The 25,457-nt window shown below is 37.2% G+C and overlaps 2 protein-coding genes across 3 annotated transcripts in view; one reads left to right on the top strand and one right to left on the bottom strand.

Annotated features, from left to right (window-relative positions):
* ZGRF1 (zinc finger GRF-type containing 1) overlaps positions 1-4,184 on the bottom strand; it is a 56,591-nt gene extending 52,407 nt beyond the window's left edge. Inside the window, exon 1 of the mRNA XM_088836166.1 lies at positions 3,931-4,184. The gene's annotated coding sequence lies outside the window, so the exon portion shown is untranslated. The remainder of the gene's footprint in view (positions 1-3,930) is intronic.
* A 115-nt stretch (positions 4,185-4,299) lies between these two features.
* Positions 4,300-24,589, top strand: LARP7 (La ribonucleoprotein 7, transcriptional regulator). Of its 2 annotated transcripts, none has more exons than XM_055434618.2 (13): positions 4,300-4,447; positions 12,839-13,039; positions 13,183-13,283; positions 13,362-13,445; positions 13,583-13,747; positions 13,834-13,927; positions 14,002-14,349; positions 14,428-14,572; positions 16,421-16,569; positions 17,253-17,371; positions 20,584-20,743; positions 21,001-21,092; positions 24,242-24,589. In XM_055434618.2, exons 2-13 carry the CDS (start codon positions 12,841-12,843, stop codon positions 24,320-24,322), a joined length of 1,737 nt encoding a protein of 578 aa, XP_055290593.1. In that variant the 5' UTR covers positions 4,300-4,447; positions 12,839-12,840; the 3' UTR covers positions 24,323-24,589. The 2 variants fall into 2 exon arrangements, with proteins under 2 accessions (XP_055290593.1, XP_055290592.1); XM_055434617.2 differs by having other exon boundaries at positions 13,999-14,349.
* Positions 24,590-25,457: the final 868 nt, after the last annotated feature.

Raw genomic sequence — 25,457 nt, 5'->3', positions numbered from 1 at the left:
CAAACAAGGTTTCCTGAAAGACATAATGCATATACTGTAAACCGAAATAATCATTAACCAAAGAAAAATTCCAAGGAGGGTATTTCCAAATAAGAATAACATGTACAAAAAAGCTGTGGAAGACTTAGCAAGGCATAATCAAGGAACTCGAGTTTATAATCAAGTGTAAGATAGTGAGTTGTGAGAGATAAGGCTGAAAAAGTGAGCAATAACAGGGTGTGAAGGGCATTCTATTTTATGCTAAGTTGTTCGGAATTTTAAAAAGACAGTAGGAAGCCAAGGCAGAATTTTAAGAATAAGATTACATAATCTGACTTGGGTTTTACAAAGATTGCTCTGGCTGCCCGGAGAAGGCAATGGCAAGCCACTCCAGTACTCTTGCCTAGAAAATCCCATGGATGGAGGAGCCTGGTAGGCTGCAGTCCATGGGGTCGCTAAGGGTCAGACATGACTGAGCGACTTCACTTTCACTTTTCACTTTCACACATTGGAGAAGGAAATGGCAGCCCACTCCAGTGTTCTTGCCTGGAGAATCCCAGGGATGGGGGAGCCTGGTGGGCTTCCGTCTATGGGGTCACACAGCGTCGGACACGACTGAAGTGACTTAGCAGCAGCAGCAGCAGCTCTGGCTGCCAAATGGAAAAAGGGCAGGGCAAATGGTACACAAATGAGATATGAATACTTGTCCCATGACATAGTTCACAGCACAGGACCAGACCTACAGAGGCACTGCCTTTCAGAAATATAACTCCATATCCTAATCCCTCCCCTCCAGCTTGCAGGATTGCTAGATGCCTAGTGAATCCCAAGAAGATAACAGAGGTCCAAAGAAACACATAGTTCACTGCTGCTTTTACAGCAACTTGCTTCTAGCCACTGAATGGGTTAGACATCCTATATATGTAGATAAGACTACATAGTGTCAACACAATGATTGGCATGTAGCAGTTAACATTAGATCGCTTTAATAACAGCTATTACTTATTCAGTGTAAATTATATGCTGCTGCTAAGTCGCTTCAGTCGTGTCCGACTCTGTGCGACCCCATAGACGGCAGCCCACCAAGCTCCCCCGTCCCTGGGATTCTCCAGGCAAGAACACTGGAGTGGGTTGCCATTTCCTTCTCCAATGTGTGAAAGTGAAAAGTGAAAGTGAAGTCGCTCAGTCATGTCCGACTCTTAGCGACCCCATGGACTGCAGCCCACCAGGCTCCTCCATCCATGGGATTTTCCAGGCAAGAGTACTGGAGTGGCTTGCCATTGCCTTCTCCGCAAGAGTATGCTGCTGCTGTTGCTGCTAAGTCACTGCAGTTGTGTCCGACTCTGTGTGACCCCATAGACGGCAGCCCACCAGGCTCCCCCGTCCCTGGGATTCTCCAGGCAAGAACACTGCAGTGGGTTGCCACCTCCTTCTCTAATGTGTGAAAATGAAAAGTGAAAGTGAAGTAGCTCAGTCATGTCTGACTCATAGCGACCCCATGGACTACAGCCCACCAGGCTCCTCCGTCCATGGGATTTTCTAGGCAAGAGTACTGGAGTGGCTTGCCATTGCCTTCTCCTAGACACTGTCAAAATGCTTTAAATGTTTACACCTTATAGTACAGGTACTATTTTTTATATTCATTTTACAAAAATAGGAAGTGAGGTACATAATAAGTATGTAATTTGCCTAAGATCATGAATTAAATAAATGGCAGATTCAGAATTCAAAACTAAGTAGTCTAAATTCTGGTGTTTCCATTCACAAAAACTACATTATGTGACTATGGAATACCTACTGTATCAGGCAAGAATGCAACTGGATTCTTTACAAATAATATTTATCAGTCTCATAATCCTGAAAAGTTATTACCATCACAGTTTACAGATTAGAAATCCAGTATTTACTTCTTTAGGATTACTTATATGCTGTTCAGTTCGGTTCAGTTCAGTCAATCAGTCGTGTCCGACTCTTTGCAACCCCATGAATCACAGCACGCCAGGCCTCCCTGTCCATCACCAACTCCCAGAGTTCACTCAAACTCATGTCCATCGAGTTGGTGATGCCATCCAGCCATCTCATTTTCTGTCCTCCCCTTCTCCTCCCGCCCCCAATCCTTCCCAGCATCAAAGTCTTTTCCAGTGAGTCAACTCTTCGCATGAGGTGGCCAAAGTATTGGAGTTTCAGCTTTAGCATCAGTCCTTCCAATGAACACCCAGGATCGACCTCCTTTAGAATGGACTGGTTGGATCTCAAGAGTCTTCTCCAGCACCACAGTTCAAAAGCATCAATTCTTCAGCAATCAGCTTTCTTCACAGTCCAACTCTCACATCCATACATGACCACGGGAAAACCATAGCCTTGACTAGATGGACCTTTGTTGGCAAAGCAATGTCTCTGCTTTTTAATATACTATCTAGGTTGGTCATAAACTTTCCTTCCAAGGAGTAAGCGTCTTTTAATTTCATGGCTGCAATCAGCATCCACAGTGATTTTGGAGCCCAAAAAAATAAAGTCTGACACTGTTTCCACTGTTTCCCCATCTATTTGCCATGAAGTAATGGGACCAGATGCCATGATCTTTACCAACTGCAAAATAAATTTCCCCATTGTTTTCCTAAATTAGAAATATTACTTGAGGGATTTGCAATTTAAAAGGTATTGAGAAGGCCCAAACTCTTGTAAGTGGTAGATTAAAGGATTGGCTTTCCTGGTAGCTCAAAAGGTAAAGCGTCTGCCTACAATGCGGGAGATCCGGGTTTGATCCCTGGGTCGGGAAGATCCCCTGGAGAAGGAAATGGCAACCCGCTCAAGTACTCTTGCCTGGAAAATCCCATGGACCGAGGAGCCTGGTAGGCTACAGTCCATGGGGTCACAAAGAGTTGGACACAACTGAGCGACTTCATTTCACTTCTTCACTTTAAAGGATTACACTTCAAAAAAAAAGGGGGGTGAGATTAGATGTTTTGTGATAATTTAGTACAGAAATCGGAGAAGGCAATGGCAAGCCACTCCAGTACTCTTGCCTAGAAAATCCCATGGATGGAGGAGCCTGGTAGGCTGCGGTCCGTGGGGTCGCTAAGGGTCAGACAGGACTGAGCGACTTCACTTTCACTTTTCACTTTCACACATTGGAGAAGGAAATGGCAACCCACTCCAGTGTTCTTGCCTGGAGAATCCCAGGGACGGGGGAGCCTGGTGGGCTTCCGTCTATGGGGTCACACAGAGTCGGACACGACTGAAGTGACTTAGCAGCAGCAGTACAGAAATACATATCTTCACACATACACATACATTATTGTGCTTGTATAGATTTATGTATAAAATTCGGTGTTATCACTAAAATATGAGCTGTTCTTGCTAAGTACGATGAGATGTTTTTGGCCCTTTTCTTTTGTAACAAGCAGGATCTTTCGAATCCCTAAATGGTTCACAGATTTAAAAATTTAAGAATCACGAGCCCAATAGCCTTTTAAGAAACCATCCAGTCCAGACAACCAAAAGATGCTCACATTTCATTTGCCAACGTTCTATCACTAACTTGTATAACCATTGGAAAAGACCCTGATGCTGGGAGGGATTGGGGGCAGGAGGAGAAGGGGACGATAGAGGATGAGATGGCTGGATGGCATCACCGACTCGATGGACGTGAGTTTGAGTGTACTCCGGGAGTTGGTGATGGACAGGGAGGCCTGGCGTGCTGTGATTCATGGGATCGCAGAGAGTCGGACACGACTAAGCGACTGAACTGAACTGAGTTAACCAGATGACAATGAAGAAGTGACCCTTTGTCAGTCCTAAAAATAAGCAGCAAAACCATCTGCGAGTCTCACACGGATACTGGCACTGCAAAGCAGGAGTTGGGGGAAGGTGGTAAAGACGAAGCACTAATTATTTACAGGTTGCTGAGGCAAGCCGTGATCCAACCTTGTCTCCACACAGCTTCCTTACCGGACCCCGTCTGGCGGAGCAAACTCCTTCGCCCGTCGCATCAAAATCAGTGACAGCACCTCGAGCTCAAAACTCCAGCCCATCTACCCTCACTCCCCAGAAACTCCCGAGTGGAAACAGCTCTTTTAACTTAGTCATTGCACAAAACCCACTTTCGAACTTCTCCCGCGAAAAGCCGTGACATCATCAACTCGCGACCGCACCCGATCAAACCCCACTATTTAGCCCGCCCACCACGGCTCCTGACTTGAGCGGCCGTTTTCAAACTGCCAATCAAACTCCTCTTAGGCTGCGAGCCTCTGTGGCGACTGCGTCCTCCGATGTCCCGCCCCCACGCTGAGCGAGCCTACGCCTGTGACGTAAACGACGGTCGCACAGCCTCTGGGCCCATCTTTTCCAAGGCGTTCGGAAGAAGTGTCGCTCATGTGACGCTAAAATAACCACGACTGTAAGGTTCGGGGGACGCGAAGGACTGAGGAACGCAGTCTCTGGCCCTGTATTTTGGGAACTGGACAGAGTAAGTTCTACGTGGACTCTAGGGTAGCCCAGGTTGGGTGAGGTCTAAATTACTCTCAGTCTTTTTCTATGCAGTCCTTTCTGTCATCTCTGGTCCTTCTCATCCCGCCCCCTGCCACCAGCCCATCAGTTCGATTGTCCTAGTGTCCTAGTTCTCTGTGCGCACGCGCAGGAGTCCTCCAGCAGCCCTTGTAGTTCCAGTTTTCCAGTGACTGGGGGCGCTTGTCGTCCGGTTTTGGAAGGTTTGGGGCAGTCCCGCGTTTGACGGCTTCCGTGAGGAAGGACGGGTACCTAAAGGGCAGTAGTCAGAAGGGGAATTGCTTTTCTTCGCAGATTCGAGTTTTGGTGGCCAATAGATAGCGAATGTGGACTTGTATTTTAAAATTAAGTCATTTCATTTTTCAGAACTTTTGTCTCTGTCATTCAGAGAGCTGAAAATCCAGTTATGGAAGGAAGAAAAAATACAGTGTCTTATTGAGTGCATTAATAGACAGACTTAAAGGGAAACAGATGAGGCGGTTGTTTAGGGGGAAATGTTGCTAGCAGAAAGCTAGAAAGAGTAAGATGTCGTTTAACCTGAGCTTTGAAAATTGAATAGGAGTTGATAAGACAAGGAGGACGAGAAGACTCATTTAAAGCAGAGGCACAGAGACAAGAAAATGGGCACCGCTCAATAGTCACATGTGACTAGAACTATAGTTCTTAACCTTTTTGACAGACCATTTCCTTTTAAAACGTGATTTAAAAGATATGGATGAGCCTCCCAGGAAATGCATATACATGTCTAAACATTTTGATATAACCTTTTAAAGAAAAATTGTGAAAGACGTTGAAATGGCCAAAAAAAAGTGCCTAGCTTACTTTTCCAGCGCACCTCTGCTTTTCATTGTCATTGAGCTATGTTACAATTATATAAGTTATAGTTGAATTAAGTCTTAGAGTTACTGCCCTGATTAATGTTACATCTGCTAACAAGTTCATTTCAGTAGTTTTGCTTGCTTGTATTTGTGCTTGTCTAGTTTTTGAGTTCACCTTTGAACTGGTTTTTAGCACTTAACTCGTTCCCTGGTTGATTACCTAAATGATTGACATGTGTTCATTCTATAAATGTAGAAAAGTCAAGGTTTCACCTTTTCTTTCTTTCTTTATTTTGTGATTCTAGAAACAGAGAATTATATTTAGATTTTCAGTACCAAAATCAGAAAAAAGCTAATTCATATTTGTGTTTTTTGGTGAAAAATAACATCAACAACACATGATTTATTGGTCATTTTAAAAAAGGGTTGTTTTTTTTTTTTTTTAATGTTTTAAAGTTACTCCACCAGAAAGGAAGTTTAACCAATTTAGCTTCATCCAAAATAAGTAGTGAGCGTGAGTGAAGTTGCTCAGTCGTGCCCAACTCTTTGCGATCCCATGGACTGTAGCCTACCAGGCTCCTTCATCCATGGGATTTTCCAAGCAAGAATACTGGAGTGTGGTTTTGATTTGCATTTCTCTGATTATGAGGGATGCTGAGCATTTTTTCATGTGTTTGTTAGCCATCTTTATGTCTTCTTTGGAGAAATGTCTGTTTAGTTCTTTGGCCCATTTTTTGATTGGGTCATTTATTTTTCTGGAATTGAGCTGCAGGAGCTGCTTGTATTTTGGAGATTAATCCTTTATCAGTTGCTTCGTTTGCTATTATTTTCTCCCATTCTGAAGGCTGTCTTTTCACCTTGCTTATAGTTTCCTTTGCTGTGCAGAAGCTTTTGACTTTAATTAGGTCCCATTTGTTTATTTTTGCTTTTATTTCCAATATTCTGGGAGTTGGGTCTTGGAGGATCCTGCTGTGTTTTATGTCAAAGAGTGTTTTGCCTACATTCTCCTCTAGGAGTTTTATAGTTTCTGGTCTTACATTTAGCTCTCTAATCCATTTTGAGTTTATTTTGGTGTATGGTGTTAGGAAGTGTTCTAGTTTCGTTCTTTTACAAGTGGCTGACCAGTTTTCCCAGCACCACTTGGTAAAGAGACTGTCTTTTCTCCATTTTATATTCTTGCCTCCTTTGTCAAAGATAAGGTGTCCATAGGTGCGTAGATTTATCTCTGGGCTTTCTATTTTGTTCCATTGATCTATATTTCTGTCTTTATGCCAGTACCATACTGTCTTGATGACTGTGGCTTTGTAGTAGAGCCTGAAGTTCAGCAGGTTAATTCCCCCAGTTCCATTTTTCTTCCTCAAGATTGCTTTGGCTATTCGATGTTTTTTGTATTTCCATACAAATTGTGAGATTATTTGTTCTAGTTCTGTGAAAAATATCATTGGTAGCTTGATAGGGATTGCATTGAATGTATAAATTTCACACCAGTCAGAATGGCTGCTATCCAAAAGTCTACGTGCAATAAATGCTGGAGAGGGTGTGGAGAGAAGGGAACCCTCTTACACTGTTGGTGGGAATGCAAACTAGTACAGCCACTATGGAGAACAGTGTGGAGATTCCTCAAAAAACTGGAAATAGAACTGCCATATGATCCAGCAATTGCACTCCTGGGCATACACACCGAGGAAACCAGAATTGAAAGAGACACATGTACTCCAATGTTCATTGCAGCACTGTTTATAATAGCCAGGACATGGAAGCAACCTAGATGTTCATCCCAGTTTTATCGCACAAGCGTAAAGTATGAGATGATCCAACAGCAAATAATTCTCCATCTGGAGCCCAGGCTACTGAGGTAATAGGATGCTCATGATGTTGAGAACTGTAGAGAGGAAGACCGTAACTATCCCATACCTTATATTTACAGTCTTCGCCAGCAGATAAAATCAAATCATTGACAGAGTTTCAATCTACTTTTAAAATAATGCCATCATGAGCTTTCCACTGTAAAATTTTAGCATTTGGTTGAAGTGGTTTAATGATCAGCTGCTTTCCTGCTGTATAAAGAACCTTTTCTGAATCAGGGCCCCATGCTACAGAATACACTGGTGTTCCTTGATGAGCTAAAGTCGATCTTAGCATTCCAGTCTTTGACCATATTTTTATTTTTCCGTCTTCTCCAACTGTTACTAATGCTGTTCCTTCATAATTCCATCGTCCTGCAAGTACTGCTCCACAGTGAGCTTCCACACTTTTTTCCACTCTTCCTAACTTAGAAATTAGATGAAATTTGCCTAAAAGAAATTATAAATCAGAACTTGTGAGGACAAAGATTTCTGCTTGAGTTTGTTTCTTTATGCCTAAACTTTTTGGAAACCAGTGAAGGTCTATTGGGTAAATATCATCAGGCAGCTTTACTATTTGACTTGTTTCACCGGTCAACAAGTTCCACTTCACTATCTGGTGATCATCACTACATGAATATAGTTCTTCGGCAGTAGTCCAGCCCACACAGCTTACTAATTCTTGATGCTTTGGTTCTTTTAAAAGAGATATCTTCAGTCTCATGTCTCCACCTTCCAGCAAAATTTTTTAAATGCCACTTGATTGTATTCCCTTAAGTTCCAGGAAAGCGGGGTCGATCTTTCTCACAGAACTGGGACCAGTTACCAAGAAGCAGGGGACCGCTCTGTCACCATAGCGACTGCTAAGAGCTAAGCTCACTCCCTCTTCGCGCAATACTTCCCTCACCTTTTCTTTAAAATTTACCTTTGAAAATTTCATGGGATTCACACTTTTTGAAATCCATCCCAAATTCCATGGATTTCAGGTTAAGAATTTCTGAGCCAGGATGTGGAGAATGGACTTGTGGACACAGTGGGGGTGGGGAGGGAGAGAGTGACTGAATGGAGAAAGTAGCGTCAACATATACACACTACTGTGTGTGAAATGGATAGCTGCTGAGAAGTTGCTGTATAACATAGGGAGCCAGGTCTGGTACTCTATGATGACCTAGAGGAGTGGGATGGAGAAAGGGGAGGGAGGCTCAAGAGTGAGGGGATATATGTATATTTATGACTGATGGTGGCGCTACTGTTAAAAAAATCTTGCCTTCCATTGCAGGAGATGTAAGATGCAGTGTTAGATCCCTGAGTCAGGAAGATCCCCTGGAGGAGGGCATGGCAACCCACTCCAGTATTCTTGCCTGGAGAATTCCTTGGACAGAGAGGAGCCTGGATGGCTGCAGTCCATGGGATCACAAAGACTCACTCAGACACTGCTGAAGCAACTTAGCACAAACACACAGATGGCTGATTCGCATTGTTGTACAGCAGAAACCAACATAACATTGTAAAAAAAATTTTTAATAATTTAAAAAAAGGATTTCTGAGTCAAAACATAGACAACATGATAAGAGGTTGCAAGAGGTTCTACTAAAACGTAGGCAGTGTGAGAGTTAAACATACCTGAGCTTACTTACCTAGCTAGCTTTAGCTAGGTCACTTAACCTTTGAGCCTTTGTAAAAAGAAGTTAAGAGAAACAACCTAGAGGGATTATGAGGATTTAAAACAAGGTGTGTAAAGTAACTGGTGTTACACAGTAACTTTTATTCTTTGTTTAAAGCCTATGAAACTAGTTGATACATTTAACAATTTTTTTAAAGTATGTGCTGTTACCAAAAGATGCTAAAGAATTATTATTGTTGAAAGTTTTAACATCAGAGTCACAAAATTATACCTTTGTTTAGACAAGTTACACATTTTCTGTGAAGGATGGATGACTTCTCGAACAGTTTATAAACTGTTTCCATATTATTATAAAAGTAGTTATGGAAAACACTGGATGAAGATAAGAGCCATTCCAAAGGTTACATTGATAGGACGTAATGACAGATTGGTAAATGATAAAATGATAATAAATAACAGTTACGTATTATTGACTGTGTGCAGTATAACAGCAGTGGAAAGTGCTTTATTCATTGTGATTAATTTTCAAAACAACCCTATTATGTCAGTATAAATTTTATTCCACTTTGTAGATCATAGAAAGTTGAGATAACTTGCCCAAAATCCATACAGCTAGTAAATAGCTTGACTGGTTAACTAAGTGGAATATGTCATCCTTAAAATGAGAGTGGTGAGAAGAACAGCAGAACAGACATTGCTAAGAAAGAGAACTTTGATTTGGAATGTATGGAATGACAGTATACCTATCTGTTATCATAGGACATTGAGAAAGTAAACTATGACTATCATGTAACTTCCTGATCTTCTGCAACCAATGTGTAGGGAAGAGAACTTGTACCATAGCTTATTTCCTGTTTAATCTAATCCATATCCGTACTCGAAAATGAAGGTATATTTGATTCTCTATAGATTTTTAAGATTGAAAATTGCAGATGAGTGTTATTCACATGGGGCAGGATTTTCTGAACTTAATTCTCCAGGCCACAAAAAAAAAAAAAAATCTTATGAAGGAAGGAGAGTATCAGGGCTGAGAAGAGAATGCTGGGAAAAGTCTGATTTCTGGGAGATTTGTGGCTTTCTGCGTTTATGCAGTTCTGTCCACTATCTCCTTAGATGGTGGTTTTGATGATGAAAACAAATGGAGAAGTGGTAATCTGCCCTTTACAGATTTTTCAGAAGAGTTAGTGAATTCTGCAGTGACAGTCATAATCTACATTTGTATTTTGTTTATAATTCTACCCCCTTACAAGATAACTTGAAATGCTCAATACTTGACTGTTTATTAGATACTGTCAGTTATATTACTTAACTATTCAATAAATGCCAAGGTTGTGATCAAGCTGAAGTCTCCGCCTTCATAGTGTTTATATTATGAAGCAGGTAGGCAATAAAATTATAATTCCAGGTAGGAATAAGAGGATATAAGTATAGAAAGTGGTGAGTGAGGGAGAGGGTAGGGTTATGGTAGGCAGGGAAGGGATATTTTAGATTTGGTGAAAGAGAAAGCCTTTTTGAGAAGGTGACATTTGTAGAGGCCTGGGTGAACAAGGAAGTAATCCCTGCAGGTGTGACAGGAAAGCTGGCGAACAGCAGGAACAAAAGCCGCGAAATGGGAATGCATTAGACTGTTCAAGGAACAGAATGATGGTGTGTTGAGGTTGTAATGAGCACCCTGAAATAAGTTGCAAGTGATGAAATTAGAGCGAGATCCTCAGGCCAGATCTAATAGGACTTGGAAGCCACAATAAGGATTTTTTATTTTATTCTGACTGGGATGAGAAAACTTTGTAGGATTTTGTTCAAGAAATTGACATTTTATTTACATATTTAAATGATCATTCTGGCTGCTGTCCGGAAAATTGATAATGGAAGAAGAATAGAAGCAAGTAAATGTGAGAATGTGTTTGAACTGCAGGCAAGACACCCGCGATAGCTTGGAACAGGTGGTTGTGATGGAAGAAATGAGGATTCATATGAATTTTGAAAAGCTAACAACGGAGAAGGCAATGGCAAGCCACTCCAGTACTATTGCCTAGAAAATCCCATGGATGGAGGAGCCTGGTGGGCTGTAGTCCATGGGGTCGCTAAGGGTCGGACACGACTGAGCGACTTCACTTTCACTTTTCACTTCACACATTGGAGAAGGAAATGGCAACCCACTCCAGTGTTCTTGCCTGGAGAATCCCAGGCACGGGGGAGCCTGGTGGGCTTCCGTCTATGGGGTCACACAGAGTCGGACACGACTGAAGTGACTTAGCAGCAGCAGCAGCAGAGCTAACAAATGCTAATGAATTGGCTGTGAGGTGTGAGGAAGGAATTGAGGATTTCAGTGTTTTTGCCCTCTCGGCAATTTTCGCTGGTATTTTCTGAGATGGGAAAAACTAGGCAAAAAACATTGTTTGCTAACATTTGAGAGTTCAATTTAAGCTTGAGATATGTTTCAGATAAGAGGTCAGGTGGGTATTTGCGTGTTGGAATGGGGAGATAATGGGAGAAATCGGGAGTGGAGAAGATAGGTTTGTGAAATATCAACACATAGAGCCATAGAGCTTAAAGCCAGAGACCCTCTGAAAGGACATCTGTGTAGATGAGAAGGGAGCCCAGGACTGAATGCAGTCGTTGGCATCATGGAAAGGTAGGGCAGACAGAGTCAGAGGGTCCAGAAAAGGAAATGGAAAAGGAAGACAACTCCTGGAAGTCAAATGAAGAAAATGTTTTCAGTGAGGGAGTTAGCAACTGCAAATACTCCTGAGAGGTCTGGTAGACAGTGGAGATCATAGTTTTCAGTTTCATTAGAATAATGGAAAGGAAAGCCTGACAGAGTGGGTTGAAGTGAGTGTGAGGTGAGAAATAAATGGTTATGCAGCACTAAATGACACCTAATTGTTTTTCTAATGATTAATTTTGGCATGTACTTCCATTTTGAGTTGGCTATCATCTAAATAATTACTTATGTTTTATAAATTAGTGCTTAGCCGTTCAACAGAAGCTTGTTTTAAAAATGCCAAAATACTCTTCCTTTGATGAGAATGCACATTTTGTTGGAGGTTTGAAGTGAAATGCACTAATGGATTCGTACCCTCCTCCTGGATGTCACTTTGAAACAAAATCTGTTTCTATCTGCAGCATCACTGCTGCACTTTGAGATTATAGCTGACAGATTCAGGAGACACAGATAGGCTTTAATCTAATAACTGTTTACTGAGCTTTAAAGGATATAAGACAGAAGAGTAGGGGCAGAAACTTCATCTCATCTGGAGACCTAGTCCCAGTCTTCCCCAAATACAGCAGTTAACCCAAATCCACTGCATGCCCCCACCCTTATCTACAAGACAAGCATGGTGTTTTGGTCACCTTGATACCCAAAAGCTTTAGCCCACCAATCTATTCTGTCATGGTCACAGCCTCAAGGCCTGCATAGCAACTCCCACCCCAGTGCACCGAAGACAAATGAAACTTCCCCCTTGTCTTAGTATCATCACCAGGCCTCCTGTTAGGTTTTTGCTTACTCATTTTTGTGTGTGTAAGTATCATCACCAGGCCTCCTGTTAGGTCTTTGCTTACTCATTTTTGTGTGTGTAAGTTTAGTGTATCAACTAAGATGACACCATTCAACAGATTTTTTAATTACTATAATACCAGGAAGTAGGGATGTACCAAAATGAGCAAAAGAAAGATATATCATTCTTACATTCTAGGATAAACAAATTAGTAAGGTTTTAAGTGCAGTAGAGAAGAGGACAGGAAGATAGTTGTCTGTCCAGAACTTTGCAGTCTTGAGTATAAGAGATTTCACTGAAAATTCAGCAAGTAAAGGAACAATCAAGTGTTAAAAGTCGTTTTTCTCTCATTGGAGGTTGTGAAATGAACATTTCAGTCTATCATTCTTATTTCATACTAGAACGTATGAAACAGGCAAAATGAAAGCTTCCACAGCTGATAGTGAAAATGTCCAAAGTTTGTTCTCTGGTAGACTTATTTGAGCCCATTTCCCTTCAGATAAAGGTTAAACTATTTTTTTATGTCACTAATAGTTACTTAATATTTCTTTTCTTCCTATTTGACAGAAATGGAAACTGAAAGTGGAAATAAAGAAAAGGCAATGGAAGAAAGCATAGAAAAGAAAAAAGAAGTAGAAAAAAAGAAACGGTCTAGAGTTAAACAGGTGCTTGCAGATATTGTGAAGCAAGTGGACTTCTGGTTTGGAGATGCAAATCTCCACAAGGATAGATTTCTTCGAGAGCAGATAGAAAAATCTAGAGATGGATGTAAGTTTCCTTCAGTGTTATTATACCAGTTTTTAAGAGCTGTATCTACTTCAAATCTATGTATGCTGCATATAATGTACAATATACACTGTGTATAAAACAAAACATTTGAAAATGTTTTTGAAATTTTATGTTTCCATTAGATGTTGACATATCACTTCTTGTATCATTCAACAAAATGAAAAAATTGACCACTGATGGAAAGTTAATAGCCAGAGCTCTGAAAAGTTCTGCTGTTGTAGAGGTAAGAATTGTTACATATTATGTCTCACATGATGCTGTTAGTTATGTACTGTCTTAAACTTTATGTACTGTTTTGAAGCTGGATTTAGAAGGCACCAGAATCAGGAGGAAGAAGCCACTGGGCGAAAGACCAAAGGATGAGGATGAGCGGACAGTGTATGTGGTAAGCCGTTTTTCTGGAAACGTTTTTCTTAGAACTGTTGTCTCCCGACAGAAACACTGTAAGTATTCAACTTTAGTAAAGCTTTATTTTCAGTTAAGGTTTGTAACACTTTGTTTATTATTACTAATTTATCATAGGAACTACTTCCCAAAAATGTTAACCACAGCTGGATTGAGAGAGTATTCGGGAAATGTGGCAATGTTGTATATATAAGTATACCACATTATAAGTCTACTGGGGACCCAAAGGGATTTGCCTTCGTGGAATTTGAAACAAAAGAACAAGCTGCAAAAGCTATTGAGGTAGGTCCACAACCTAAAAGAAAAAGAAAGAAGTAAAATTACTAAGTGTTTTAAACAGTAACAAAATTTTGCTTATTTCACTTTAGTTTCTTAATAACCCACCAGAGGAAGCACCAAGAAAACCTGGTGTATTTCCCAAAACAGTGAAAAACAAGCCCATTCCTGCTCTCAGAGTAACTGGTGAGTTATTATTAAATACTTTATTAGACATAGATGAAGTAAAATAAGTAAATAAAATAACATTGTTACAGAAGAAAAGAAAAAGAAAAAGAAGAAGAAAGGCCGAACAAAGAAAGACGACAATATCCAGACCAAGGAGTCAAATATGGACGCAAGCAAGGAAAGTGTCTGTAAAAAAAGATCAAGGACCACATCTGAGAGCTCTGAAGTAGAGGTTACTGAACCCCAAAAGCAACCCACAAAGAAAAAGAAAAAACGAGAAAAAACCGAAGTATCCAGCTTACCTTTAGTCAAAGCAGGGAAGAGGAAAAGAAGCGGCTGTGAAGATGCAGACTGCCTCATTCCCAAAGCAAAAATTAAGAAAGTGTCTCAGAAAGACAATGTTAAAAAAGAAGCTCCAGAAGTTTGTAAAGAAAACAAAGGTATTTCTGACTTTATGTTTAGAATTAGATAAGGAGGGTTTTCTTCTTAACTCATATCTTTATTTCTTGTTCATTTAGACTTAGAAGTCTCAACGGAAGAGGAAAAGGATACTGGAGATATAAAAGACGGATCCTTACTGAAAGCAAAAAGAAAGCATAAGAAAAAGCATAAAGAGAGGCATAAAATGGGAGAAGAAGTTATTCCATTACGAGTACTATCAAAGTAAGTCACCAGTACAAATTATATTGTTGGCAAATGACACACTCCATCACCATTGCTAAAGTGCAATTCCAATTTGTATTGAACAGAGTTGCATATTAGCAACAGTAATGGCCTGAAGCCATGATCTGCACAGAAGTTGCACAGTGTTGAGGTTTATAAAGGAACCACCGTACTAAAACATGGAAGCACTTATTTTTTAATGAAGTCACAGCAAGTGCCTCCATGTTAAAGTAGAGGGTATTCCTTAATAGATTTAAAGGTACATCTTGAGTATACCAAAGACCAGCAGTGTAAGTACTCTGCATTTTCCTGAAGGTAAAATTGAAAAAAGAAGACTTACCATCACTAAAACATGGAAGCACTTACTTTTTTAGCTACAAAGCAAGTACATCCACGTTTAAGTGGTGGGAAGCCCAGTCTTGGGAAAAATAAAATCGTGAATTTTCTTTAACCTGTAAGTACATTTAGAAAATAATCTGGGAACAGAATAAATGTGTCAGCCGACGTGAACGTGCCTGACAACTTACTTTAAGCAAAATGGAAATAACTTTAAGGCAATTTCATCGTTAAACGGACTACTTATTTTTTATCTTTTATTTGAAATTAAGCAGTGCTGCATTTTCATTGTTTTCAGAGCTTCATTAGTAGCCAGTTTGTTCTGTAAAATGCCAGATCGTATTGACTTGGAGACACCTCCACTGAAACATGGAAGCACTTACTTTTCCTTTACACAGCAGGTACCCCCATGTTAAAGCAGAGGGGATCCCCTTGTAGCTTCAATAAATTATAAAAGTTGCCATCTTTTGTCCAGTGGCATAATTTGGATTCACTTCTACTAAAACATGGAAGCACTTACTATTTTAAAAGTCACAGAAAGTACTACCATGTTAAAGTTAAAGTGAGTCCATCTTCTCAAGAGGTGGAAGATAAGTAGAAGAAAGAAAATGGCATACCTTTTAAAAGAAAGTTTCTTTCTTAACCTTCCCGGATTACAGTTTCCAAAGACTCCAGTTTTCCTCTTGGAGGGTTAAAAGGCAAGGACTTTGGGTACTTCTATTTATACTATTCTTAACTCCTGAATTCCTTTTCCCTTTTTATCTCAGAGAATCATTACAAGAGCCCTTTGTTATTCTAATGTATCAGCTCTCAGGGAATGTATGGTCCTGGGTGGGTCTGGATTTTTTTTTTTTTTTTTTTGAAGTATACAGATGTCAATGTTAACAGCTAAAACCATTACCACAGATATTCTCCTCTTTAAAAAAAAAAAATCCCCTATCTGCTTGTTTGATGGCACAGATTAGGGTAACAATGAGTGCTCCTGCAGGGCCAGGAGAGGCATTGTGTTTCTATCTGGAGGAGCTCTTGCTGTTTGAAGAAGCCTCAGCACGTTAAATGTATGTAAATAAATAAATTGCTTCCATGGGGTGTTTTTTTTCTTCCTAGAAATTCCTTTGACTCCAGTAAATACTGAGGAATGTTACCTTTCAAATTGAAAGCAGTTTAACAAATCTTAAAATTTTAATTTTTCACCCAGAGTTAACTGACTTTTCTAGTAAATGTTACTAGTTAGTTAACTCAGTGCTTTTATTTTTGTCAGTCACATATTTGAAACATACTCAAGAATTGAATCAGCAAATATAAAACATTTAATCTGAATGTTGGGACAGAAGGAACTCCCCTTTTCTTGTTTGCCAGACGGACTTAGAACTCAGGAAATAATTTAAGTGTGTTTAAAGAAAGATTGGGAGAAGGAGTGGTTGTAAGTCACTGAATGTCTGTATTTTGAGACTTACTTTTTATTTAATGATCTGTTGTCACTGTTTAAAAGTACAGTTATTTTCACTACAGAACAGAATGGTTGGATTTGAAGAAAGAATATTTAGCACTGCAAAAAGCCAGCATGGCTTCTTTAAAAAGAACAATATCCCAAATAAAATCACAATCAGAAATGGAAACAAATGGAGTAGCTACTAATTCCGGAATGAAAAATGAAAAAAGTAAGCATCAATATTTATAGCATTATATTGTACTTACACTAAAACGCACTGAGTTATTGTAGGATAAACTTTAGTTTTTGAAACTCAATTATATAGTGGTTGTTATTAGAGCAATTACTGACTTCTCAAGTTGTCCAGATATGACTTATCCTTAACCTAAAAATATTTGAAGGGTTCATTTTAAACTGAATCTTTTTTAATCGCATAAATTTTCTCTATACAGTTTTCGTTAGTAATCAAAATTAGTGATGAGTGCCTAGTTTGTAGTTCATCGCATTTGTAGAAACAAAGATGATCTTTGATATTTATATTTTAAATTCCCATAAGTTGAAAATATAAATTACTACATTTGAATTGTAACAGTATACCTATGCCAGTTTATTTCTTTATTGAGTAAAACAATTTGTTATTGGTTCAATGAAAGGGTACATTTTTTCTTTAAGATTTTAAAAATGTTCTTCTAATGGTAAAAGTTTGCATTTACAGTAATAAGAGTTTCTGGATTTTACTTTATGGTAATCTGTAATAAATAATATAACTTACAACATAATGACCTTATGAGTAAGTTTAAATTACTTAAATAAAACTGGGAGACCATTATTGATACTCTAGAGCGGCCCTGTAAGCATTAAGTAATTAAATTAAGAGATATTTTTCTGGTCTTTTTCTTTTCGAATCAACAGCAAACAGTGAAGAGTGTGGTCCCCAGGAGAAAGTTAATGCAGCAGGACCACAGTTTCTGAGTGGTGTGATTGTGAAGATCATTAGCACGGAGCCTTTACCTGGCAGGAAACAAGTCAGGGTAATGCTTTTGAATCCCCATGATAGTTGTTTCTCTTTCTTCTTAAAAACTCCCATGTGAAAGTGTCTTGAATGTGGAAAATGAGGCAAACCAAATTAGAATTTGTTCTCTTGTGCTAAACTGCTTGTTGGGTTTGATTCCATAATAACCCTGTAAGTCTGACTTGAAGCAAGTTCTGATACCTGAAATTACTCACTGAATCAAATTTATAGTGAACTTAGTTTAATCCTTTTATTGGGAAACATCAATTTGTGCTTATTTTTATTGGTACCCCAATGGTTGTGTATAGGAAAAGGATGAAACCCTACTGTAGTTATTATATCAAAAGAGGAGATTAAGTAAAATGCTTTCCCAATATTTGTTTTCTCAGGGGACCTTTTCTGTTTTTCAGAAAAATCCAGAGAAACTAGATTTTGGGGCAATACTTCGGGATAAAACTTTCATAAAGATTGAACTAACATTAAAGTTGGTTTGTGATTGTTTCTAAAATAAAACTGTAACTATTTGCTGTTGTCTTATTGGAGCAAACTAGAGGATTTGTAATTTGTTTTCATTAGAGCTTTTAGTTTTCAATAAATTCCTAAAAGATTCTGTGACTTAAAAAAAATCAGAACTATTTTGAAATAAAAGGAATAGTGTGCATATTTTTCACTTACCATAGACTTAGTTTATTTTTGTCTGTTAATGAATCCTCTTGAGAATTGAAATTTTCTCCTGAAAAAAATGCAGGGTTGTTGTTTTTGGCAAGAAGAACCTTTTAAAATTTTATTCCTAAAAGTTTTTTTGGTATTTTCAAAGTAATTTTTGAAACAATTACTGAAAGTGTAAAGTATATTGAAAATCTCCAAAAATTTAGTTTACATTTTAAATTCCTATCCCTGCTGTTCTCGTCTTCTTTTTTCACTTTATAGAGTTTATCCTCTACAGCATTTTGTACTAGTATGGCAGTATTTGTTATTTACATACTCTTTTTAGTGGGAGTACCCTATTTACTTTTAAACTTTGTCATCCATTTAAGTGAAACACTTTCTTTTTAAACTATGTAATGTGTTCTGTAACATAGCAAGTATATTTATAATTCTTACACTGACTTCAGCACCATGTGGTATGTTGTTTTGTTTTTCCATAGACTGTTACCAGTCAACATTTTTTAACTTCTGTAACCATTAAACTTGCTCATTGTAACCATCTGTAAGCACTGTTTATCTGAAACCCTATGCCCTAAAATCCTGTAGCTGTCACTAACACCTAAATTTACACTCTCACTATAATATTGATAAGGAGTTTGGTCAATCCCAAATTAATATACTAGCTTGCACTTCAAAATTTGGTAGCAAAATAGACTTGGCAATAAGAAGGATTAAAAAATTGAATATGTAAATGCTGCTGTGGTTAGTCAGATGGCCCAAGTTTTAAAAGAAAAATTACTCAGAGTTTGTTATTTTTAATAACTGGAATAGGTTTAGTTATATTTATCAGAGAGATTTTATTATCTAAATGGTAATTATATCAATTACAAATTCTTCATTTTTGATCACCAAAATCATAAAATAAGTGCATTAACCAAGTTATTAATTACTTACATTTTGCTGGAACAAAAACTGCTGTCTGTGAGTTGCCCATGTGATTGCCAGGTTAGTTTGTCATTCTAAGAAGGGTTTTAAACCTGGAGATCAGCCTGACATTATAATGGGTATTTAGTAAATATATCAGTTACAAAACTCTCACTACTACCAATAAACATTCAAATTTCATCACTTAATACCTTGTATTTCCTTCTTTGTGTTTAAATTAAATACTCATTAACTAGATAGAGAAATGGGAAGAATTGGCAAGTATATTTCTCTCCAGTTTTCAGTTTTCAATAGAATTTGCCTATAATTATAAAGTGTCTGTTTTGTAATAGGCAATGTTTTAAGTGTTGGGATAAATTAAGACTTAGTACCTGGCTTATATTAATATATAAGCTGAATTTTTACTACTTATTCTTCATTATTAACTTAGGCACTTTTCTTATGAAATAATATTTCCAGGTATTGCTGAGTTCTTTCTGTTAATTCAGAATTTTAAAATTCAACATCAAAATGTAATCTAGGGAATTCTCTGGTGGTCCAGTAGTTAGGATTCCAAGCTCTCACTGCAAAAGGCTTGGGTTCAGTCCCTGATTGGGGAACTAAGATCCCATGAGCCAAGAGGCGCAGCCAAATAAATATTTCTTTTAATAAATAAATAATCTAAATTAGTTGCACCTTGAAATTTTGGGTTTAAACTGAAGGGGTTGAGGTAGGTAGGGCTTTTTTTTTTTTCTTTCAGCTGGGACCCATCAGTTACTTTAGCTTTATGAATGGAAGTTGATGAATTAAGAATTAGTGTAACATTCCTGCATAATTACCTTGCTTACACTGTAGAACCTGCTGTGAAAAAAAAAATGACTTGGGAATGCAGGAATCTTGTTAATTTGCCCTCACAGCAGGCCTTATAGGTAAAACTTCTCTTTGCTACGTGACACGAAGAGGTTGCTTAGATGTTTTATCAGAGTAAAAACTCTGGCCCTATCTGTATTCCCATAGACAACTTGAGAACCAAACATCTTTCTGTGCTCCTTGAAACATTTTTCACAAGTGGTTTTAAAAAGTTTGCATATATTTTAAGTCCTAAGTGATTTTATACAGGAAAGTGGAAACACAGCTTCTTCCTTAATGGCATTTCAGTTTTGTTTTTTATTTTACTCTTTAATTACACCCAGACATGGAACCCTTCTTCTAAATTTGAGGGTTAAAGGAAAGTATTTGTACATTCTGTACTATAGATCTTTTTTCCTTATGCCATATTCCCATCTAGTACGATTTTAAAGATACTGTTGAATGAAAGAAAGTTGTTAGAGTTGATGTTAAATTGGTCCTCAACTTTGTCCACTTCTAAGAGCATTTGTTTTGAGGTCTTATTTTTTTGGTGGTGGTTTGGTTTTTGGTTTGGGGTCTGTTTTGGGCATCTTTCTTACTCACTTATGGGATCTTAGCTCCCAGACCAGGAATTGAACCTGTACCCTTGGAAGTGAGAGTGAAGAGTCTAACCACTAGACTGCCGAGGAATTCTCCATCTGTATATATCTTGGAAGCTAACTGTTTGAAATGAAATAGTTACTCCTCATTTTAGAATTATAATGGAATGTTTCTATTATTTATTTTAAGCCCTTCTAAATTCTAATGCAGGATACGTTGGCAGCAATCTCAGAAGTCGCTTATGTTGATTTGTTGGAAGGAGATACAGAATGCCATGCTAGATTTAAAACTCCTGAGGATGCTCAAGCAGTAGTAACTGCACATTCGGAAATTAAAAAGAAACACTGCTGGAAACTAGAGATTCTTTCTGGTAAAACTTTATAGAACCTTCTCTTTTTTTTTTTATTTTAATAATGCTTATTTTGGGGTGATTATTTTATAATTTCCGAGTTTGGCAAATGAAACTAGGGAGAGGTTTATTTACACTATTATACGTAAAAAGGCATTAAATAACTCGGACAACTATTTTGGTTCTACTGAAAATATAAAGCTGTGGATGTGTTTCTTCATCTATATCCTTATGTTCAGTGATAAGCATTTTTGTGTTTGTTTTTTTTTTTTTTTAAGGTGATCATGAACAGAGGTATTGGCAGAAGATTTTGGTAGATAGGCAGGCCAAACTTAATCAACCTCGTGAAAAGAAAAGAGGCACTGAAAAGGTAATCAGTTCATACTTTGTAACTTAAATTTCTGGCTGTTTTCTTTTATAACTTGGCGGTAAATGATTATTTAAAGATTGTCTTAATGGTAAAACGCACAATGTATTTAGAATGTAGTTTTTAAAGATATGAGTCTCCACAGATAAGATTGAGAAACTATGTATGTCATTCCCAATAGCAATGGTAAGCTTTATTCCTTTTTCTCTAGAATAGCTGACAGGGGAAATAAACAAGCTTAAATTAGTACATTAAATAGTTTATAGAAAAAAATAATAACAATTTAAAGCAAGTCTCTCTTTCAATAATTTTACTTTAAATGACACTTAAGAATTTGTCAGATGTTTATTGTTGCTAGTAAGCTGTTTATTCTTTTTAAAAATATTATGTGTGTAAAAGTACATCTTAAAGTGCTTAGAGCAAAATAGGGCACATAATTAATATTATCAATTTCTAAATGTATACTGTAAAATTCAAAAAAGATGTAAATGCATTATTTTATGATTGGTTAGTACTTGAAAGTTCATACTTCCTGTGTTCTGGGTTTGTTAATTTTTCCTATTTATAAAATTCTTTTTTTTTTTTAATTGGAAAATGAAGTTTTTTTCATCAGTCTTGAATATCCTAGGATTCATTGGAATTTAAAATGACCTGGGAGGAGGTTTTCTACTGATCTTTGTTAATTCTCTTTCCGTGAATGCAGACTGAATTTGCTGAGATAGAGAGGCCTCCTTCCTCTTTAAGGACTCTTTCAGGTCTATGAGGTGTTAATTTCAAAGCCTACTTAAGCTTTGATTAACTTAAATGTTAAAATCATTAATCCAGAACTCACAATTGAAATGAAATCACTTTGTTAATACTTGTTTTCCTTCTGATTGGTGTAAAATATCATTTAAATTGTATATATTTTTAAAACTAGAAAAAAGCAGTTTTGTTTTTAAGAAAGACTCCATCTGCATAAATTAAATTTGAGACAAGGAAATAAATATTAACAGAGAATTTTATAAATTGGGTTGAAACCAGTGAGTAGTTCTGTCATTGAATTGAAGCATTCTCATGTATTGGTTAACAGGATCAGGCTTTTATCATTAGCATGATTTGTATGGTAAGCAAACATCTGAAAGTATAGAATCCTAGCTAAAGCAATGAAAGTACTAGTTTGCTCATTTCATAAAATGACCACACGACCTAGCTTCTCAGAGGAGAGGAGGTTGTTAGTTTACTACTTTGTTAATTCATTTAACTAACATTTTTGGTATTGGTTTGTGTTAGCCACTGTTTAAGAACTGAGTATTTAGCCACGAGTAACAAGGTCTCCTTCTTTCATGAAGGAGAAATATAGAGTTAATATAGGTCAGATGATGACCAGTGCTGTGCAGAAAACTCAAAAGTATAATGGGATACATCAGATGAGGTTCCTTGGGAAGTTCTCTACAAAGGTGACAGTAGAGCAGACCTTAGGGAAGTGAGCAGACAAGCCAGGAAAATATAGGTGCTCCACTTTACACTCCGAGGTAACAGAAAGTACAGAGGTCTTGAAGGGAGATTGTCAGACTAGGAGGTCAGTGTAGCTGGGGTACAGGAAGCAAGCAAGCATGTTAGTAATAGAAAATAAGTGTTTAGAAAAAATTAACAGCCAAAAATATAGTGTAAATACCTCACTGGCATGCCTTTCTACCGTTTCCTCAGTGTATATATACTTGAGTGAAAGAAAAACACTAGTAAAAAATCCTGGTTCTTTTCACTTTGTGGAGGAGAGGGCTACTGGGGACAGTTTTCTCAGCTCTGTTCAGTTTGTATAGAATTAAAAGACAATTGATAAAGAAGTACTTTGTTTTCTATGTATGATATTTTGACATATAAAAATCAAGTGCAGATAAATTAAGACCTGTGACAAAAGATCAGTAAGATGAAGGAAAGACCTGCCAAAAGGGGTCTCATTCATTCTACCTCAACCAAATCTTTCTAGTGTACTCTATCACGTTGAGCATTTTAGTAAAATTAGATAACAGGTATTGTAGACACAGTGAGGCTTTTCTCATTTTTCTTTAGCTCGTAAAGCACATTTGAATTATTTGTTGTTTTTGTCAAAATTGTCTTTCCTTTATAAAGTACTGACAGATCAGCTATTAAACAGATAGAGTTCATAAAATTTGTGAAAAGCATATGGTTGTGAGTTTTAAACACTTAAATTTTGACTCTACTGATCAGTTTGCTTTTAGTTTAATCTGAAAGTGACTTCCTAAAAACTTACCACGGTAAAAAAAAAAAATATGAAAAATAAATAACAGTGACTTCCTGCCGATGACCACTTATCTCTAGTTTAAAAAAACTATTTTAATGAATAGTCATTAGAATCTGTGTTTATAAGAGAATAAGATTTTCATTTCCTCCAAAGCTAAATGTGATACTTTAGTTTTTCTATGAAGAAAGCTTTTGGGCGTTTTAAATGGTCTTCATCATTATGCATAATTTCGTTTGCCTTCTTTAAAATTTTTGATTATTTATGTGAGGATGTAATGATAAGTACTTTTAATAGCAGATCCTTATTTAGAATATTTCTCAAATTTGTAAGCAAAGTGTCTTAATACTCAAACCCAAAAATGGATATAATGAAACAAAGATTGGTCCTCAACCCTCCTAAAATGTCAAAAAAATTTTTTTAATTTTATATTGGCACATTGGTGAGTAACAGTGTTGTGTTAGTTTCAGGTGTATAGCAGAGTGATTCAGTTACTACGCATATACATGTGTTCTTTTTCAGATCATTTTCCCATTTAGGTTATTACAGAATACTGAGGAGCATTCCCTGTACTGAATAGTAGGTTCATGTTGGTAGAATTATGGTTATTTATTAATTAATAACCAAATTATTGGTTATTTTTAATTGAAAAAAATTTTAGTAGTTTAGAACTAAAATGCAAGGATCTTAGATAATTCAAAGATTTAATATCCACTATATTTAATAAGCTCTAATTTAGGCAGTTCTCTCTGTAATTGATTTGACCTGAGTTAATTATCTCATTTGTTTTCCTTTTCCCCTTTTTAAAACATTTTTTTCAAGCTAATAGTTGTGAGATTTTTCTAGTCATAATTATCTTTCTGTTTTTAGGTATCCAGTTCCTTCTAATTTCTGATTTTTTTCTCTGTAGTTAATCACCAAAGCTGAAAAGATTAGACTCGAAAAGACTCAACAAGCAAGTCAACACATTAGATTTTCCGAATATGACTGAAAAAAATTTTTTGTTTACCTCTTCAGATTTCACTGGATACTAGAGCTGTTCTTAGGAATATCTTTTTTTTAATGGTGGTAATGCATAATGTTTTCTAAAATCTACGTTTAATTAAATAGTTGTTCTTTAACTTGTAAATACGACTTTTCCTGGAGATAGTTACATTGTTTACCACAGTTTTTCTGTAAACATTGCATTTGTTGAACTTATATGACACGAAACCACAAAGTGATTTAGAAAATAAATGTGTTTGAAATTATCATTAAATTTGCTGTTTTTATATTACAAAAACAACATATATGCAAAAATAATAATACTATCTCAATAAATAGCTTGGGGGAAATGTTTAACAGAGAATGCTTATTGTGCTTTTTATTTTATAACTTGCTTTTTCCATTTGAAATATCTTAGATATTCTTTCATGTTGATTTATACAGAGACATGTGTGTGATATTTCATTCTGTTTGTTGTACTTTGCCTGTCTGAGCTTCCATTGAACTGACATATGAACTGTTTGCAATTTAAATGTTTTAAACATATTAAGTTTGTTTTCATAAATGAAGTTAAACATTTTATTTTGATTAGACAAAATAAAATGTACCAGATGCTGTAAATACAGAAAAAAATATCTTCTAGGAAGCAGCCTTTGGTATAATTGAAGTATATCATTTTATTCAGGAAAATCACAGAAGGGAGTGTTGAAGGCCTTCCTAGAACTGAATGTCCAGGGATGTACATGACTGGCATCTTAATCTCTCATCAGGATATCAGGAAAGTACTCTGGATGACCTTGGGATTCATTTTCTTGGGCTATAGACCCATTTCTAGTCCGATCAGCTTTGTCCAGCAGTGGGGGATTAATTTGGATGCATTGTGGGAGGCAAAGAATCAAAAATTTGTTCACTCCTATGGGCCAGAGATTTGAGGAGATTGGCTACATCAGGCTGGGGTAGCAGCAGCTTACTACCAAAAATAGGCATGCTGGCAGGTTGCCACTGACTCACTAGTTTTTCTCTCCCCATGAAGAAAAGCTAGCATACACACTCATGAAGAAAAAGAATGATCAGTAAATTGTTGCTAAACCCTCTTATGAGGATTATGACTAAATATGCTCTGGTTGATCCAGAATAATCAA

Source organism: Moschus berezovskii, chromosome 5 (assembly GCF_049115385.1).
Source record: "Moschus berezovskii isolate FMDL1 chromosome 5, NW_MosBer_1.0, whole genome shotgun sequence".
NCBI lineage: Eukaryota > Metazoa > Chordata > Mammalia > Artiodactyla > Moschidae > Moschus > Moschus berezovskii.
This window is presented reverse-complemented; position numbering and strand designations above follow the sequence as displayed.

Coding starts and splice junctions, on each gene's coding strand:
- LARP7 (XM_055434617.2), top strand. CDS start 12,841: ATGGAAACTGAAAGTGGAAATAAAGAAAAGGCAATGGAAGAAAGCATA. Junction 16,570..17,252: donor CGGAATGAAAAATGAAAAAA/GTAAGCATCAAT, acceptor TCGAATCAACAG/CAAACAGTGAAGAGTGTGGT. Junction 21,093..24,241: donor AGAAAAGAGGCACTGAAAAG/GTAATCAGTTCA, acceptor TTTTCTCTGTAG/TTAATCACCAAAGCTGAAAA.